Source organism: Carassius auratus, chromosome 3, assembly GCF_003368295.1.
Source record: "Carassius auratus strain Wakin chromosome 3, ASM336829v1, whole genome shotgun sequence".
Taxonomy (NCBI): Eukaryota; Metazoa; Chordata; class Actinopteri; order Cypriniformes; family Cyprinidae; genus Carassius; species Carassius auratus.
In genome coordinates, this window is record NC_039245.1 from 20,804,651 (window position 1) to 20,821,736 (window position 17,086).

At 34.4% G+C, this 17,086-nt stretch overlaps 1 protein-coding gene across 1 annotated transcript; it reads left to right on the forward strand.

Annotated features, from left to right (window-relative positions):
• Positions 1–531: 531 nt before the first annotated feature.
• LOC113050449 (transmembrane protease serine 9-like) lies at positions 532–6,148 on the forward strand. Its single transcript, XM_026213417.1, has 10 exons — positions 532–628; positions 1,713–1,733; positions 1,841–2,003; positions 2,109–2,380; positions 2,461–2,606; positions 3,076–3,391; positions 4,099–4,270; positions 4,353–4,609; positions 4,699–4,796; positions 5,594–6,148. Exons 1-10 carry the CDS (start codon positions 574–576, stop codon positions 5,987–5,989), a joined length of 1,896 nt encoding a protein of 631 aa, XP_026069202.1. The 5' UTR covers positions 532–573; the 3' UTR covers positions 5,990–6,148.
• The last annotated feature ends 10,938 nt before the right edge of the window (positions 6,149–17,086 follow it).

Below are 17,086 nucleotides of genomic sequence, written 5' to 3' on the forward strand. Positions count from 1 at the left end.
CAATTACAGGTTTTCAGGAAAATGCAACACATTCTCTTGGCAGTTAGGAACTAGTTTACATTTTGATGAACTGGTGATTAACTGGTGATATTGGTATGGTTAGATTTAGGAAAAGTGGCTAAGGATGGAACTTCGTGCTTTTTTGGTCCTAAAAGTGTTTGTTTCCATATGAATGATGTTGCACAAATTCCAAAAAAAATGTTTTAACCATGCTTTAAAATCTGATTGAAAAGCACCTTGAGCACCTTTAGTCAATCTACTCAAGGTTATAAAAACTATTACCAATAAACGAACATTTTAATGTTAACCTTATTTTAACATGTTTAACAAGTTTCAGATTTCAGAGTTTGCACAGGTGAGAACTCTGCTTGAGAGTCACCAGCCTGTCCCTTTTCTCACTTTAAGACACAGGTTGCTTAATGAGTAACACGCATGAACAATGAAAGGGTTTACAGACTGAATGTGACGGAGGCATTCCTTGTTTAAATGTGATGAGAGAGCATGTGGGTGTGTAGAAACAGGTTAACAGGGATATTTAAGAGCAGATATCAGAGCTGTGCTGCGACTGCAGTGATGAAGATGATCGACATACTCAGTGTAGCATTTTCCATCGCTCTCCTAACGAGAGGTAAACTCTTCTATTAGATATTATTACTTAAAGATAAAGAACTGTATAACTTTTATGAACTATAATACTATGTACTCTACAAGTCAAATGTTTGAAGTATTTGAAATAACAGTAAAAATAGCAGTATATTATGAAATATTACAATTTAAACAACTATTTTTATATTTGAATGTATTTTAAAATGCACTACATTAAAAAAATATTTTTTTAAAGTACAGCATCATTACTCCAGTCTTCAGTGTTACTTGATCCTTCAGAAATTATTCTGATATACTGATTTGCTGCTTAGTTATTATTTATAATCAATTATTAATAATGGTTCTTATTATTATCACTGTTAAAAACACAGTTTTTTCTGCTTGATATTTTTGTGGCATATTTGTGGTCTATGTCTTTCTATAGACTGAAGAATCCTGAAAAATGTATGGCCGTTTCTATATCAAGCAGCAAAAACTGTTTTCAACAGTGATAATGATAAGAACCATTATTAATATAAAGGAACAGTGTTTATTTGAAATGTAAATATTGTATAATAGTTTAAATGTCTTTACTGTCCCTTATTATTTATTTGTTTATTTATTTATTTTACACCACAACTTTTGAATGGTAGTGTTTCCACAAAAATATTAAGCAGCACGATTGTTTTGAACATTAATAAGTAGAAGATGAATGTTAATTGAGCAGCAAATCGGTATATCAGCATGATTTCTGAAGGATCGTGTGACACTGAAGACTGGAGTAATGAAGCTGAAAGTTTAGCTTTGCAATCACAGGAATAAATTATATTTTATATCATATTAAAGTAGAAAACAATTATTTTACATTTTAATAAGATTTAGTAATATTACTGTTTTTACTGAATTTTTTATCTAATGAATGCAGCCTTGCTAAAACTTCTTTAAAAAAAAACGTTAAAAATCTTTCCAAACTTTTAGCCTTTATTATATAGCTAATTTCAGTTTGACTAACACACTTGCTTTCTTTTATAGAAAAAAAAAGTTTTATATTATAGTATTATATTTTGCATATACAGTGTTTTTTGACCTGAAGTCATAGTTAACTGAACATGTTTCTTGTTTTCTAGGATGTGATGCACAACTGAATGGTAACCAGTTTTTCACCACATAATTTAAATAGCCAAATCATGTTCAAAATATTTGTGTGACCAATTGTTTGTCTAAACTGTGTTTAATTTGCTTTTGTCACTTTCAGAGTGTGGCAGAACACCTCTCAACACAAGGATAGTTGGAGGACAGAATGCACCAGCTGGTGCTTGGCCGTGGCAGGCCAGTCTTCACACGGGCGGTAGCCATTTTTGTGGTGGATCACTCATCAACAGTGAATGGGTTCTGACTGCAGCCCACTGCTTTCAAAAGTAACTATCATAGAGAAACCCTTGCCATTGCATAAAAAAATAAAAATACTTATCATTCAATGGATGTGGTGAATGCTTTACACTTGTTCTCCCACCAAATTCTAGAATTACTTCAGCCAGTGACCTAACTGTGTACCTGGGGCGACAGACACAGGAAGGAACAAATGAAAACGAAGTGTCCAGAAGTGTCTCTCAAATCATAAAACATCCAGGCTACAGTAGCAACACTAATGACAACGACATCACTCTTCTGCATCTGTCTTCACCGGTGACATTTACAAACTATATCAGACCAGTCTGTCTGGCTTCAGCAAACAGTACATTCTTCAGCCGCACTGTAAGCTGGGTCACCGGATGGGGGAGAATAGGGGCAAGCAGTAGGTTTTAATTTTACTAACCTTGATCATACACAACATACTGTATTATTACAGATTTGATCATTGAATGTCTTTCACAGCTTCCCTGCCCTCACCGCAAACTCTACAGGAAGTTGAAGTGCCTGTTGTTGGAAACAGGCAGTGTAAGTGTCTTAATGGAGTCTCAACAATCACAGACAACATGATATGTGCCGGAGCACTAGAAGGAGGGAAAGACTCCTGTCAGGTAACATCTTCTATCCATGTTGGTTATTTCATAGTTTTGATGGGTTGAAATCATTCGTCAGTGTGAAAATATGAATAGTAAAAAATGGGTGTCTCTTAAACTTTGAATTCAACTTAGTGAGTCACTTTCATAACACTGTCCGGTTCTTTGCAAAACTTAAATATCTGCGATCTTGCCTGCACAGTCAGTTTATTATATTGTATACATCAGTTAACTTAAGAAGAAGAGTTGAGACTGTTGTATAGATCAGGGGTTTTCTATCTTTTTAATGACACGGGATCCCAAATATGAAAGATCCCCTTCTCAAAATATAAAGGCAGTTATATATCTTTATGTTTTCATAAAATACCCATCCATATTGTGTGTGAGAAGCAGTATGATATAAAGGCAATATGTTGTTTACAAAATTGGAATGTGCAGAATATGTTACAAGTCAGGACATGTCACTTACCTGTTCTTCATCATACAGGGTGATTCTGGTGGTCCTTTGGTCAGCAAACAGGGCTCAGTCTGGGTCCAGTCTGGAGTTGTGAGCTTCGGCGATAGCTGTGCTTTAGCTAACTTGCCCGGTGTGTATGCCCGAGTGTCTCAGTACCAGAACTGGATCAATGAGCAGATCTCCACCAACCAGCCAGGCTTTGTTACGTTCACCTCCAATGGTACCGACGGTGACCTGGCAATATTCTGTAAAGGTGTGCCTGAAATCACAACAACCACTGCCACCACTAAAGCTACAACTACAACTACAACAACAACAACCACAACTACAACTACAACCGTTGCACGTAAGATTCTATCAAGTCAGATTACTGTACATTCCCAATAAGCCATGGATACATATTGTCCATTTAGTTACATGTCCTAGGACCTTTAAAAGGTTAAAGTTGTACATGAACAACTCATAAACACAGTGTTCATAAACAACTGTTGAAATTCTATTCTTACTTTAAAAGGAGTGGAGTGGAGGTTTGGACCCGAAAACTGTATTCGTTATTCCTAGTCATGGAGTCCTTCTTGTTCTGAAGTTCATTATTTGTCATCTTATCATTAATGAGTTACAGTAAAAGCAGAAACAGAACTTGAAAATCGTGCTTATTCGATCAATGGCCAGAATGCCTGTTCTGCGACAAACCTTTCTCTCCTTTCTATACTAATGGAGCGTGACTGTGTAGCCTAAGTATACCAAATGCAGTCATTTTATTTATTTATTTATTTATTAGCTCTTTGATCTATTAACTGTGTTCAGCTATCAACTGTAACAAAAGAAACTGTAAAAATTAGACAAAATTATTGAATTTAACTTAAGAAGAAGAGTTGAGACTGTTGTATAGATCAGGATAGATAGATAGATAGATTGTAATTAGTTGTGAAATTCACTAGCAATTTCCGACTGAAAAAAATGTCAGTGTATGAAAGAATTAAAGAAAACAAATTAAGTAAGTGTTTCACTGATTAAATTGGCCATTCATTCCCTTTCTCTTTGTTACTGTAGCTGTAGTGTGTGGAAGTGCCAAACTGAACACCCGTGTTGGAGGAAACATCTCCCTCGTATCTCCTGGTGTTTGGCCATGGATGGCCAGCCTGCAGTTTAACGGCAGTCACGTTTGTGGAGGAACGCTGATTGCTGAACGGTTTGTCATGAGCTCTGCCAGCTGCTTAACCAGGTAATACCACTTAAACACCTGAAACAAAAATATTTGATGAGAAACCAAAGTGATTTTGTTCAACAGAGTTACCTTTTTATAGATCCACCAATGCCTCTGACTGGACCGTGATCCTGGGCCGTCTGAATCAGAACAGCTCTAACCCCAATGAGGTCTCTATAAAAGTGGCGAATATCACACTCAGCAACAGTACGGGTGACAACGTTGCAGTCTTGCAGTTGGCTGTCGCACCAAAGCTCACAAATTTCATTCAGCCTATATGTGTGGACATGGGAGACAATACCTTCAGCGCTGACACTCAGTGCTGGGCGGCGGGATGGGGCGCAGGAGCAGGAGGAGGTGTGAATGCTTTGAAACACTATGCTCATTGCTAAACTGAGTTTTTAATATTTTTTTATGTTCCTTAATTTGTTTTCTTCCTTTTGTAGTGAATCAGACTCTTCAGGAATACCAGACCTCTGTTGTGAGTTGTGGAAACTCATCCTCAAACAACAGTATTTGTACAAGTTCCTTGAACTTACAGGAGGTAAGTTAAGTCTGTTTAAAAATAGAACAACATTTCGTATAATTTTTTGATATAAGTACTTAGGTATAATAAAAGGAGTAGTTAAATACCAGTAAACTGGGGCTTCTTGGAAGGAAGTATATTTACAGTTTACAGTAAGGTTTAATTCATTATTATTAATGCATTAGGTAGCATGAACTAATATGAGCAATACTTTGAAAGCATTTATCAAGCTATGTTAATGTTAATTTCTACATATACTACTAATACATTTGAGTTTGTATTAACAGTTAGGAACAGATATGAATTAACAACAAACATTAATAAATGCTGAAACTAAAATTGTTCATGATACCTACTGAATTAACTAATTTCAACAAATGGAACTTAACACAAATTTGGAGGGATTTTAAGATTTTTATTTCCTTCATGTTTTTGAAAGTAGTCTCTTATGCTCACTTTTTTTAATCAAAATACAGAAAATACAGGTCATATTGTGGAATATTTTTTACAATAAATAATTGTAATTTATTCCTATTATGTAAAGCTGCATTTTTAAGCATCATTACTTCAGTCAGTCTTCAGTGTCACATGATCCTCCAGAAATCATTCTAATTTCTAATATGCAGATTTGCTGCTCAATAAACATTTCTTATTATGTTACACGACAGTACTTTTTGAAGGATTTCAACAGCAATTATGTAAGAAAAAAAAAAACTTTTTTTTTGATGCATCCTAGTTTAATAAAAGTAAATATAAAAGTAAATAAATAAAAAAGATTGTACCATTCAGTAAAGAGTTCTCTCATTCTCTCTCAGGGTGATCAGGGTGGTCCGCTGATGTGTAAACTGGGTCAGTCATGGATCCATGCTGCAGTTTTGACATTACAGAGCAGCATTTCAAACAGCAGCAGCTCTAACACAAGCTCCAGCAACAGCACTCGAGCATCCCGCTCTGCTCGCGCTCAAGATGTCCAGGTCTTCACTAAAACATCCAACTTTGCCTCATTCCTGACATCTGTTGTGGGTTCCTTCCCTGCAAAAACCACAAACTCCACAAGTTCAACTACAAGTGCAGCGGCCAACAAGCCATCCCAACAAGCCATCCCAGCTGCCTCTAGTGGACCACAAGCATCTTCTTCCTTCTGTTTTACCGTTTCAGTCCTTTTGTCAGTTCTGACAGTTCTTAAAATCTTTCTAGGCCTCAACTTTTGAGATGAATGTTACTGTAAGTATTCAGACACATAATAGATGTCTTCAATTTTCCTCATGTGACTGATTACATAATCATACAATATAAAAATAGTTTGTGGGGCACATAATTCACTTTTACTACACAAATGTGAAAATTTACAATCTCTATTGTTATCTCAGACCATGAAGTTGCTGCCTGTTGTTCTTACACTGTACAATTACACTGTATGATTTTACAGGTGCAGAGCTGATAATGTTTGTAACTGGACATTACAACATGATTGTAGCAGATGCAGCATTTAGTTATTATGCAGCTTGACATTTTATGAAAATGTCCTTTGAGTGGTTCAGTTCTAATACTGACTATACCGTAGCTTAACTAACAAGTACTTCAAGCTGTACCACATTTGGGACATTACTGTAAGTTAAATAAATTAAAGAGTAAAATATAACTATTTTATTAATACTTGGAAAAATATTGTTGCCACAATATTTTTGGGAGAGTGTTTCATAATATGAAACTATATTTTCTAGATTATTATAAATATATATTTTGTACTATCTTTGATCTCTTTTCTATGTTCATATGTTTATGGAAAAGTTGTTATCATGTGATTTCTTGTGAATGAAGTAACTCTTTTCAACACACTGTTAGAATGTGAAAAGCAAAATATGTATGTAAAAAAATGTAATATGTATATTGAAATGCATATTAAAATGACAAATTAATTTAATTTAAAACTTATTTTTTTCAATTGATCCCAAAAAGGCATTTATTAATGTGGCTTGGATTCTGCATAGTCATTGCTGTCCACCATATTATACCATATTATGAGATAAAAAAAAAAAAGTTTCCTGAAACATCAAACAATATATGCAAACTTTATATGTGTATCTTCCCCTTAAGCAGAGCAGCATAGCCTCGCCCCCTTTGCTGCCTTTTCACTTTTATGATGTCACAAACCCAGGAAGTAACTTGTTGTAGTCCTTACCAGACGTTTTTGTAGACATTACGCTTTCAGAATTTTAAAAGACAAAGACATTGCAGTTTACTTTCAGCTTTGTAACTTTGTAAATATTGTTTATGCTATACACATTATATGTTACACACTAACTTATGTTAAAAAAAGTGAAATAGCAATGAACCGCCCCTTTAATATGTAGTAGTTATGACAAAACTAAGTGAACCGAACATGACTCCTCCTGGTCACCATAGTAATTGGCTAAAATACTTTGTTCGACTTTTCGGAGATCATCTAATCTTCTCTGTGAATGATCTCTGACCTACTTTCTGTGCGATCTGAATTTCTGCATTTTGGATTTTAGAATATTGTATTTGATGATCTGAATTTCATCTTCATTTTTAAGTTGTATTTTTTTTTTTAAAAACTGGATATTTGTAGTCTACGAATTCAGAAAAAAAAAATATGTTAACATTATTGTGTTAAATTTCAAATGGTCAATATTCAAGTAAAAAAAAAAATCAAATTCAAAACTTTTAAAAACCACATAACATTCTGTTTTGTTTAATGACACTTTTAATTTACACAATTCAAATGTAAATAGTTTAGTCATATTTTAAGTTCCATACAAGAGTTACTGCAAGTTATATCATTACACCAGTAGGTGGCAACAAGTTAGCATCTTAATGATTGATTCATTGAATCATTTACTCAACTGGTTTGTTCAAACATACAGATTCACTCATTGCTTGAAAATGCATTTGGAACTATTTTCATCTGAGGAACAATAAATAGGAATTTTGACTAAAATGTTCCTCCATATTAACTTGTGAATCAGTGAGGTAAGTCAGCTCAGTTGCTAAGTCTGAAGGAATTCAGAAGAACAGCTACAAAATACGAAGATGTACCTACAGGGCCAGCCCGTAGCATATGTGACATACTGTAGGCAGTTGCATAGGGCGCAAAATGACTGGGGGGGGGGGGGGGGCGCAGGAAATATTTTTTTGTTGTTGTTTTTTTTTTTGGTCGGAAATGACCATCGTGTGCTCCTACATCCATATATTAAGCAAAATAACTTCTGACAGTTAACATGATTTTAGTACTGATCGATCAGCTGACTGATTAAAATAATGTTAGAATAAAATAAAATTGATATCAATGAAAAATGGCGCACGTGGTAAAAATAGTTTTGCCATTTATGTTCTCTTTAAAGTATCATTAAAAAAAAAAGGAGTGAAAAAAATAAAATTATCAGGTGCACATGCCAGTAAGCGACGCGAAGAAAAGGAGCAGGAAAAATATCAATATAGAGGTAAAAATCACAAGTTAACTACTGTGTATTAGTCTGTGATGTTTATATAGTATTTTGGAATAGCCTTTTAGAACATCTCAACTGGCAATCCTGACACCATGGGACGTTTTTGCTTGAGCTAACTGCTTATGTAATTTTACAAATAAATGTTGCCTTTATTTTGTTTCCTTTGTTGTCTGTATTTTAGGCATTTCATATTGCTCATATTTTTCTTTGCTGTGATAAGTACTTGTCACTTTAGGCATATAACAATCTCAAATGAAGCACAAGTGACTTCAGCCTCCTTGTTCATTCGGTTGCCTCCCACACTGGAGACCTGGGTTTGAGATCCACTCAGAGTCGAAGCACCCGTTACACATAATTATAGGAATAGCTCATGTCTGGTCTCTTCAATAGGCTATTTTAACAGATTTATTCATAAAATTCCTAAAAAGCTCTTCAACATTACTATTTATTTATTATCACAATTTATTTACCAATGTATGTTAATACTTATCAGTATTTTTTGTTATGTTATATTTTAGTAAGAAAAAAAATCAGCATTGTCAGAATTTTTTAAGTGTGTGTGGGGGTGGAAATCTAAAATCTTGCCTAGGTCACCATCAGAGCCTGAGGAGAATGTACAAAACATTATCATGTATCAAAAATAGAATATTGGGTGGTTTGTTGTTTGTTGTTATACTTTGTGGCCTATGACATTCTCCTCAGTGGTTTCTGACCTTCTTTTATCAGCTCAAACAGGCTCTGCTCTATAGTGGTTGGATTAACTGAACTATTTATAGCAAAAGAAAAGTAATTCAAAAATCTCAAACATTCAATGACTAGTGTCAAGACATTCAAGTCTATCTATCTATCTATCTATCTATCTATCTATCTATCTATCTATCTATCTATCTATCTATCTATCTATCTATCTATCTATCTATCTTTCTGTCTGTCTGTCTGTCTGTCTGTCTGTCTGTCTGTCTGTCTATCTATCTAATGTGAGTGTATATGTGTGTATATATTCAAATTACTATACAAATAATTTATCATTTTGAGATTACTTTTGACAGAACTCATTTATCACATATATTTGAATGGGATTATGCTGCACCAGTGGATAAAAAAAACAGAAAGAAAGAAAATATATTTTGTTCTTTGTTATAAACATCATGAATCGTGAATATGCAAATGTGTTGATAAATCATTGAAATCCGAATTAAAAGTCTTCAAGTAAATATTTTAGGTCAAATTTTTGGAATCTAATTACACAATCCAGATTACACGTAATCAATTTAGCAGTGTAATCACACTTTTCTAAAGTTCCTAAGAGACAGGTGCATTGTGCTTTTTGTTGATTATCAGATGATGCATTGTCATATAAAATAATAAAGTTATATAAGGAGTTACGGTTTGAACCTGTTGGATGGCATTTTTGTCATAGTGTGTGTATCAGATCATGAATTAATGTGAATAAGGCCAAATAAAAGGAAGAATCTCATACTGAATGAATGTATGACAATCAATGCTTAAGCCTTGTTCTTTCTGCAAAATCCAGTCAAATAATGTGGAACAGATAATGTAAGTGACAGATTTATCTGACAAGTTGTTTAAAATGTGTAATAAATAAATAATGTCAAATAATCTTATTATGTTATATTATGTTTATGATGATTTTGTTGATGGAAACACACCAAGCTGTAAACTGTTCATTTAGTGTCCATAGAATGATACCTACTGTCCCTTAAGTGGTATGGCTATTAAAATGATCTAGTCTCACTTCGTCCAGGGTGTGACTCTGTGACTGAATGTTGAGATATAGTTTTTGTTCTTGTGAATGTCAATCACTCTTGGTAAGCAGTTTCAGTAAATATATCAAACCGGTCTGTCTGGCAGCAGCAGAAAGCACATTCAACAATGACACGATGACCTTGGTCACCAGAAGGGATGCTATAGTGAAAGGCATCCCTTATTTTATAGAAGTACCTCATTCCACTTTCTGCGACTGTGGAGGGTTGGTGTACTCCCTTTTCCATCTGAGCCAGAACTCATTGGCAAGGGCCTGTCCTTGTCTTCAATGATTGTGAAGAAGGTCCCCAGGTGGAGATGGGTGTAATAAATATATAATATATAATGTCCTTTAATTTTATTATGTTTTATCATGTTTATGATGATTTTGTTGATGGTAGAGCACCACTGTTCATTTACTAAAATCTGAATGTCTCTGTCTCTGTCTCTGTCTGTCTCTCTCTCTCATGACTTTAATATAAAATATATATACACATACTGCACGCGGTCACTCAACCTAATGTAAAAGCTTTCATCTTTTAGTATCCATAGAATGATACCTACTTTCCCTTCAATGTTATGACTATTAAATGATCTGGTCTCATTTTGTCCAGGGTGTGCCAACTGAATGTTTAGAATTTTTTTTTTTGTATGTCAATCACACTACAACTAATTTTGTTAAGCAGTTTCGGTAAATATAAACTGGTCTGTCTGGCAGCAGGAAGCATATTGAACAATGACACGATGACCTTGGTCACCAGACGGGTGCCATAGTGAGAGAGGAGTTCTGAAAAAAAATAATATAATAATGTATATTTTCATCATTATGTGGTATGATATAATAACACTGCAGTGTTTATAAAATATGGAAAACAAAAGTACCTCTTATCTGATGGATTGAGTCTGTATAAATTTGTATACGCAGTATAATACAGACATTTCTATGCAATACTTTGTCTTTACGTTGACATGACTTGATAATGAAGGTGTCCCATCAATGCTCCAAAAAAAAAAAAAAAAAAAAAGAAGTGATTGATCATCTGAGAGGCTGTTATTGTGAAGTGACTGTCATGTTTCAAAAGTCACTCACTGTGTGTTTCTTGGTGCCATGTGCTCTCCTGTCTATTGTCTGACCCAGCCTGTCTTGTTACATATTTATTGTTTCAGTTGCTCCACCTGTGTCTCCCTTGTTACACTCCTCATTTGTCTCCCTATTTATTCTCCTGGTGTCTGCAGTCCTGTGCTGTTTCACTTATGTCTGAGAGTATTTGTCGTATATTTATTTTGTTCCCATTGCCTTGCTGTGCCGTGACCTGTTCTGGCCTGCCTGTTTTTCCCCTCGGGGGATAATTTGTATATTTTGTTGTTTATTTACTTGTTAATAAAAGCCCATTCGTACCTGCATCTGAGTCCTCGTCTCATCTCTCTTCAGTCCTGAGACAGAGACATGCCGTCTAAAGTAGGGCTGTCAACTGTCCCGTATTAGCTGGGACGTCCCGTTTATAGGGCCTTATTTATTTGTCTCGTATATGACCTCCCTTGTCCCACTTAATGACTGCTCCGCTGATCATGACATTTGAGAATGATTACCGACACCTGTCATTATCAAGTTATAGGCTATGGAGTCAATATAATGCCATATATATATATATATATATATAAATATATATATATATATATATATATATATATATATATATATATATATATATATATATATATTAGTGCTGTCAAAATTAGCGCGTTAACGCATTCGATTAATTTGAAATATTTAACGCGTTAAAAAAAAATAACGCAATTAACGCGGTTGAAGTTTTTTTTTATTTCCAGTTGTGGCCTATGTGTGTTCAACGTGCAAAGAAATATGGATAAGACCAAGGAAGGACTTTTAGACGGAAAGTTTCAGTATAAAACTCTGCCGGATTACTCTTCAGTCTGCCACAAGAAACATTACTCTTCATTTAGTCTGCCACAAGAAACAGCAACATTAAAATCATGAACTCAAATGTAATTGTTTAAATAAAAAAAATAAAAAAAACAATGACTGTAACAGTGTGTAAATCAGACCTTTCTGTAACGCTAACGTTAAAAAGCTTAAACAAAAATAACGAAATAATTGTGTAGCGGAGTATTTTTTGAACACATTGCCGCGAACTGTCAATCACTCCTGTGCGCGTGCATCACTGTCCTCCTCGCAGCTGCAGCAACTTGCGCTCTCTCTCTTCATCAAGCTTTAAAACAAAAAGGGGACAAAAAGATCATATTGTCTTTGTGCATAGGCTATAGATTAATTAGATAAATGAATATCTAAATTTGTGCCTTGCCGTCTATGGTATTTTTTTAGAACTTAGAAAAAAGATGCTGCAGCCAATGAACAGCCAGCAGGGGCTGCAGGACGACTCAACCTCCGCAGACAGTTTTTAATGTTTATCAGACAATAAATACTCAAGATTTTGCTTTAGTATAACTCACAACGAGTTTCACACACCTTCTCCGGCCACGTTGAGTTGTTGACACTTAACAGTGGGAAAGCGACACATGCGCTATTCACTTGTATAACTTAAGGGTGAATGGGTAATGTAGTTTCTGCTCTGGGTGGGATGAATTAGGAAGCTTGCATTGTGAAGGGCGCTCTGAAAATTGGCAGTGCAGGTAAAAGATTAAAACCTCTATTAAAACAGATGTCCAAATGAGCGTACCGGTACGCTACAAGCACGTTCTGGGCGCACGGAGAGGTGGCGGTACGCTCAAGAGCTATATTTGGAAGTGGCTGTACTGAGTACCTGTGTGTACTGGCCCACTTAAAGCACTGGCAATGACTATACTTTGGAATTTTTTTGCAGTCCACTTAGAATTCAACATGGAAATCATTTTTGTTTTTTATTGGCATTGATTGTTTTGAAATTCAAATGGTACTTACATGCCTGTGTTTTTATTTCTGTAATAAATATGGCTTTCAAGCCAACAATTAATTTGGAGGATATTGATGGTTTATTGCAGTTATGTTGTTTACATGAGAAAATCTGTGTTACAAGTTAAACAAAAATTCCAATAAACAATCATATTTTGAATTTAAATAGTTTCTTTGTCTTGAGTTTACATCAATTATTTACATTTTACATTTAAATATCCAAAAAGTTTCAGTCTTTTAATTGCGATTAATCGCGATTAATCGCGATTAATTTTTAAAAATTGTGCGATTAATTAGTTAATTTTTTTTAATCGATTGACAGCACTAATATATATATATATATATACGCAAAAAATAAAGTTTTGCAAAAGAAAATAAAGTTTTGCAAATGAAAATTAAAAAATGATCTTAAAAAAAGCATCATATGACCCCTTTAATATACAGTTTTATCCTGATTAAAGCTTTAATACAGTATGGCAGTTGCATGCTGCACCATATTTAACGCTTCTCATAGCTATGTTAAAATAAATGTAGAGAGAGAGAGAGAGAGAGAGAGAGAGAGATGCAAAGCATGTGCAGAGCAAGGTGACGCAGGGTTCTTAACAGTATTACTGTAAGAACCACTGCTTTAACACTGATTTTGCAACTTGTGAATCCATTAGAATTGCTAGAAGACAGAGTCGCAATTCATATATGAATAGTGCATGGCCTCGCCCTCTTTGCTGCCTCTTCGAGGGCGGAGTTTATCAGGAAGTTTGAGCAAAACATGCTAACTGTTCTTAGCCTGACTACGTCAGACTTCCTACTTCAATTTAATTTTGCTTCTGTACTTTGTCTACGAAGCAAAGTGAAGTAGCAGAGTCTGGTATTACCAGGCTAAACTGTTCTCTCTATGGGTGCACAGATGATAACAGAACACTATTTAGAGTCCAAACATCAGAGGAGACTCCTCAGAGTGGATTAATTGATTTATTTACTGTATCTTGCTGCTGCTACACAGATCTAAAATAAACAAGCTATTTATTTCCCAGCAGTTTACCTTCACAGGCATAACCGACTGCTTTTGTAACTCATCTGTGTTTTTATGTGCACTCAGAAAAAACATATCAGAGGTTTTAACCCATATGATTTAAACGCATGATATCAGAGTGATTAATATCAGAACCAAAACATATTTTTTAGGAGGTCCAAGCTATAATGACACAGATCTATTCTGGAAAAGGGGGCTGTGAGCAGCAGCTCATTTGCATTTAAAGACACAGTCCCTAAACACAGCATGTTTCTGCTTCCACTCATTAATTAAAATAATCATTTTCTATATAACATAATAAATCTGTGGAGTATTTTGAGCTGAAACTTAACAGAAACACTGTGGGGACACCACATACTTATATTACATATTGTAAAAAGGGTCATAATATGTCTCCTTTAACTAACATTAAGAAAAGTGAAATTACAATGAACCACCCCTTTAACAAACAGACATTTAATAAAACCTAAAGCTTAAATGGGTCTGCAAAATATGCCAGAACAAAAGCTAAATATACTGTAGCTAAATATATGCTTGAATTTATTTTTGATTGTCTAATTTGATTTTAATGATCATCTGATTGTACATTAATTAGCAGCAATTAGCAAAAGAGTATCTGGCAGTATTAAAATGTCTAAAATGCAATATGATTATGCTTCATTATTTTAGCATCATGAAAACAGAGATGATTGACCATATAACTAATTTGTCATAACTGCAATTTGGAAATGCATTGAAAAAGAAGAGTAGAAATATAAGTTTAGCTTTATTCACTGAGTGGAGTGTGTATATTTAAAAATCAATAAATAAAATAAAATAAATAATAAACAATCCAATGGTGACCTCTGGTTGTGCAGCAAAGTAGCTGCAATTTCAGATGTTATAATTAACAAGTTATGAAATATCTGGATAAAGCTGCCTGTTAGCATTCCTGTTCAACAGAAATGCAGTTGCTCTGCTAGATCCCCAAGTATACTAAAATCTGCAGTATTTTCTCCAGGGAACCATGGCAGTAATCACACTTTTACAATATAAACCCTCCAAATAAATAAATTAAAAGTCAAAATACACATGAATGCCCAGCAATGCAAGCAGTGTACACCAGATGGTGTAGTTACAACATCTACCAGCAGGGAAATGGTGTCAAGCTATCAGCCTAATGTGAGCTACAGTGGTTTCAGTATCAATAAAAAGAAGAGGGTGGAATTGCATTGATGCTCAATAGACTGTGATTGGAATGGCATGGTAAATATATAAAGAAAGAAGTTTTGTTTTTGAGTGAACGTCCCCGCCTAAGTGTTCTCGACTGAAATGGTCACATTCAGTTATAAACATATAAGTATTTGAGCAAGAGACAAAGTCAAAAGAATTTGTAGCACATACACAAAATGTAAAAATGAACAAGCAACAACATTAAAACAGAAAATGTTTTGGAAGCAATGGTTAATGAGTTTCTTAAATTATACCACATACTGTTGACATAATTTGATCCTCAAACAATTTAAAAAGATTGATCATTTAATTAGGTTGGGCTTAAAGATATAGAGCATAGTGTAGGTCTTCAACCCTTCTCCTGGGGACCAACTGTCCTGCAGAGATCAGCCCCATTCCTAATCAAACACACCTGAACCAGATAATCAAGGTCTTCAGGATCACTTGCAAAGTCACAGGACAGGTGTGCTGAAGCAGGTTGGAAATAAACTTTGCAGGACAGTCAGTGGGTCCCCCGGAGCAGCATTGAAGACCTATGATATAGAGGGATTCACCATGTTTAATGCACTTCATGCGTTCAATAACTGCAAATGGAATATACTGTCTTTTTCTTTGCATTTTTATGTCAATATGGTAAAGGTTTTCCTATTTAAATCAATCTGATAAATGAGTTCGGTCAAAAGTAATCAAACAGTAGTCTGATTATAATATCTCAAATCTGTCATGGATTGGATTAAGTTACTAACAACAATTTTTGTCATTTAATTTGGAATCAGTAATGGACAACCATTTGTAAACCCAGATCTGCTTGTTCGGGTGCTTTGGTACTTTTAGGGTAAAACACTACTGCTGCCCATGCCTGCAATAGAGCTTTAACCCAGTATCATGCCAGGTTAGACACTGCATGTTTAGTGTGAGTGAATCAAACATAAAAGGCATAACTATCTATTTTTCCTCCTCACCCAGTTCCATTATCAGCTTCATCTAACAAGCCAACATGTGACATGTACAGTATACCATCCACTGTACTAAAATATTTCACATATATGCATCTTCTATTAGTCGATGTGCATGTTCTGTATTTAAACAGGCAATGGTACAGAATAAAGCTTTAGGTGCTTTTTCAGGATCTCAGTGAATACCTCAAAATGCTAAACTTTTGTCTGATGGTTAGATTTAGAATTAAGGGATGGAAAATAAGCTCAGTATAAACTGCATGACCTAGAAAAAAAGTTGATTGATTTTCCTTAATATTCTTAAGTGATATATAAACAATTATATTAAATAAATAATTGTTTTATTTATTCAATTAATTATATAATATAATAACATTTTAAATAAATAATTACCAGTTCGCCAGGATTTAAAAATCAAAAACATGCATTATTAATACATTTTCAAATCAAAGACATATTAAATATTTGCTAAAGATAATGTGAGGAGATTTGCTTGTGTTTTGACAAATTCATTTCTGTAAAATTTGTAACTTGTTTGTCTAGCATGCCTGAAGGTTTTTTTCTTTTGTTTTACAGAACCATGATATTTGAAAATCTTATCATGATTCCAAAACAAAAACATGAAACAAATCAAGATTTTTGTGTAAGGTGCAGTTTCACAGAGACAGAGATGATTGCTCTGATATGTATCTTTTTTAAATTACTTGCACTTTAACACGCATAAAGCAAAACAGCAAAAAAATGCATTTTGTCATGGAGACAAGAGTAAATGTTTTATTTTAAAGGGGTTATATGAAGCAATTTCAAGTTTTCCACCATGTTGTGGAGATATATGTTTAATTTTGAAAGTGAAAATATTTTGTTTGGCCTTCCAAAAGAGGACACAAATCTACAAATCAGTGGTTAAGCTGTATTTACAACACTATTCCAGAACAGTTTAACACAAATAGATGTGTTCAGCACAT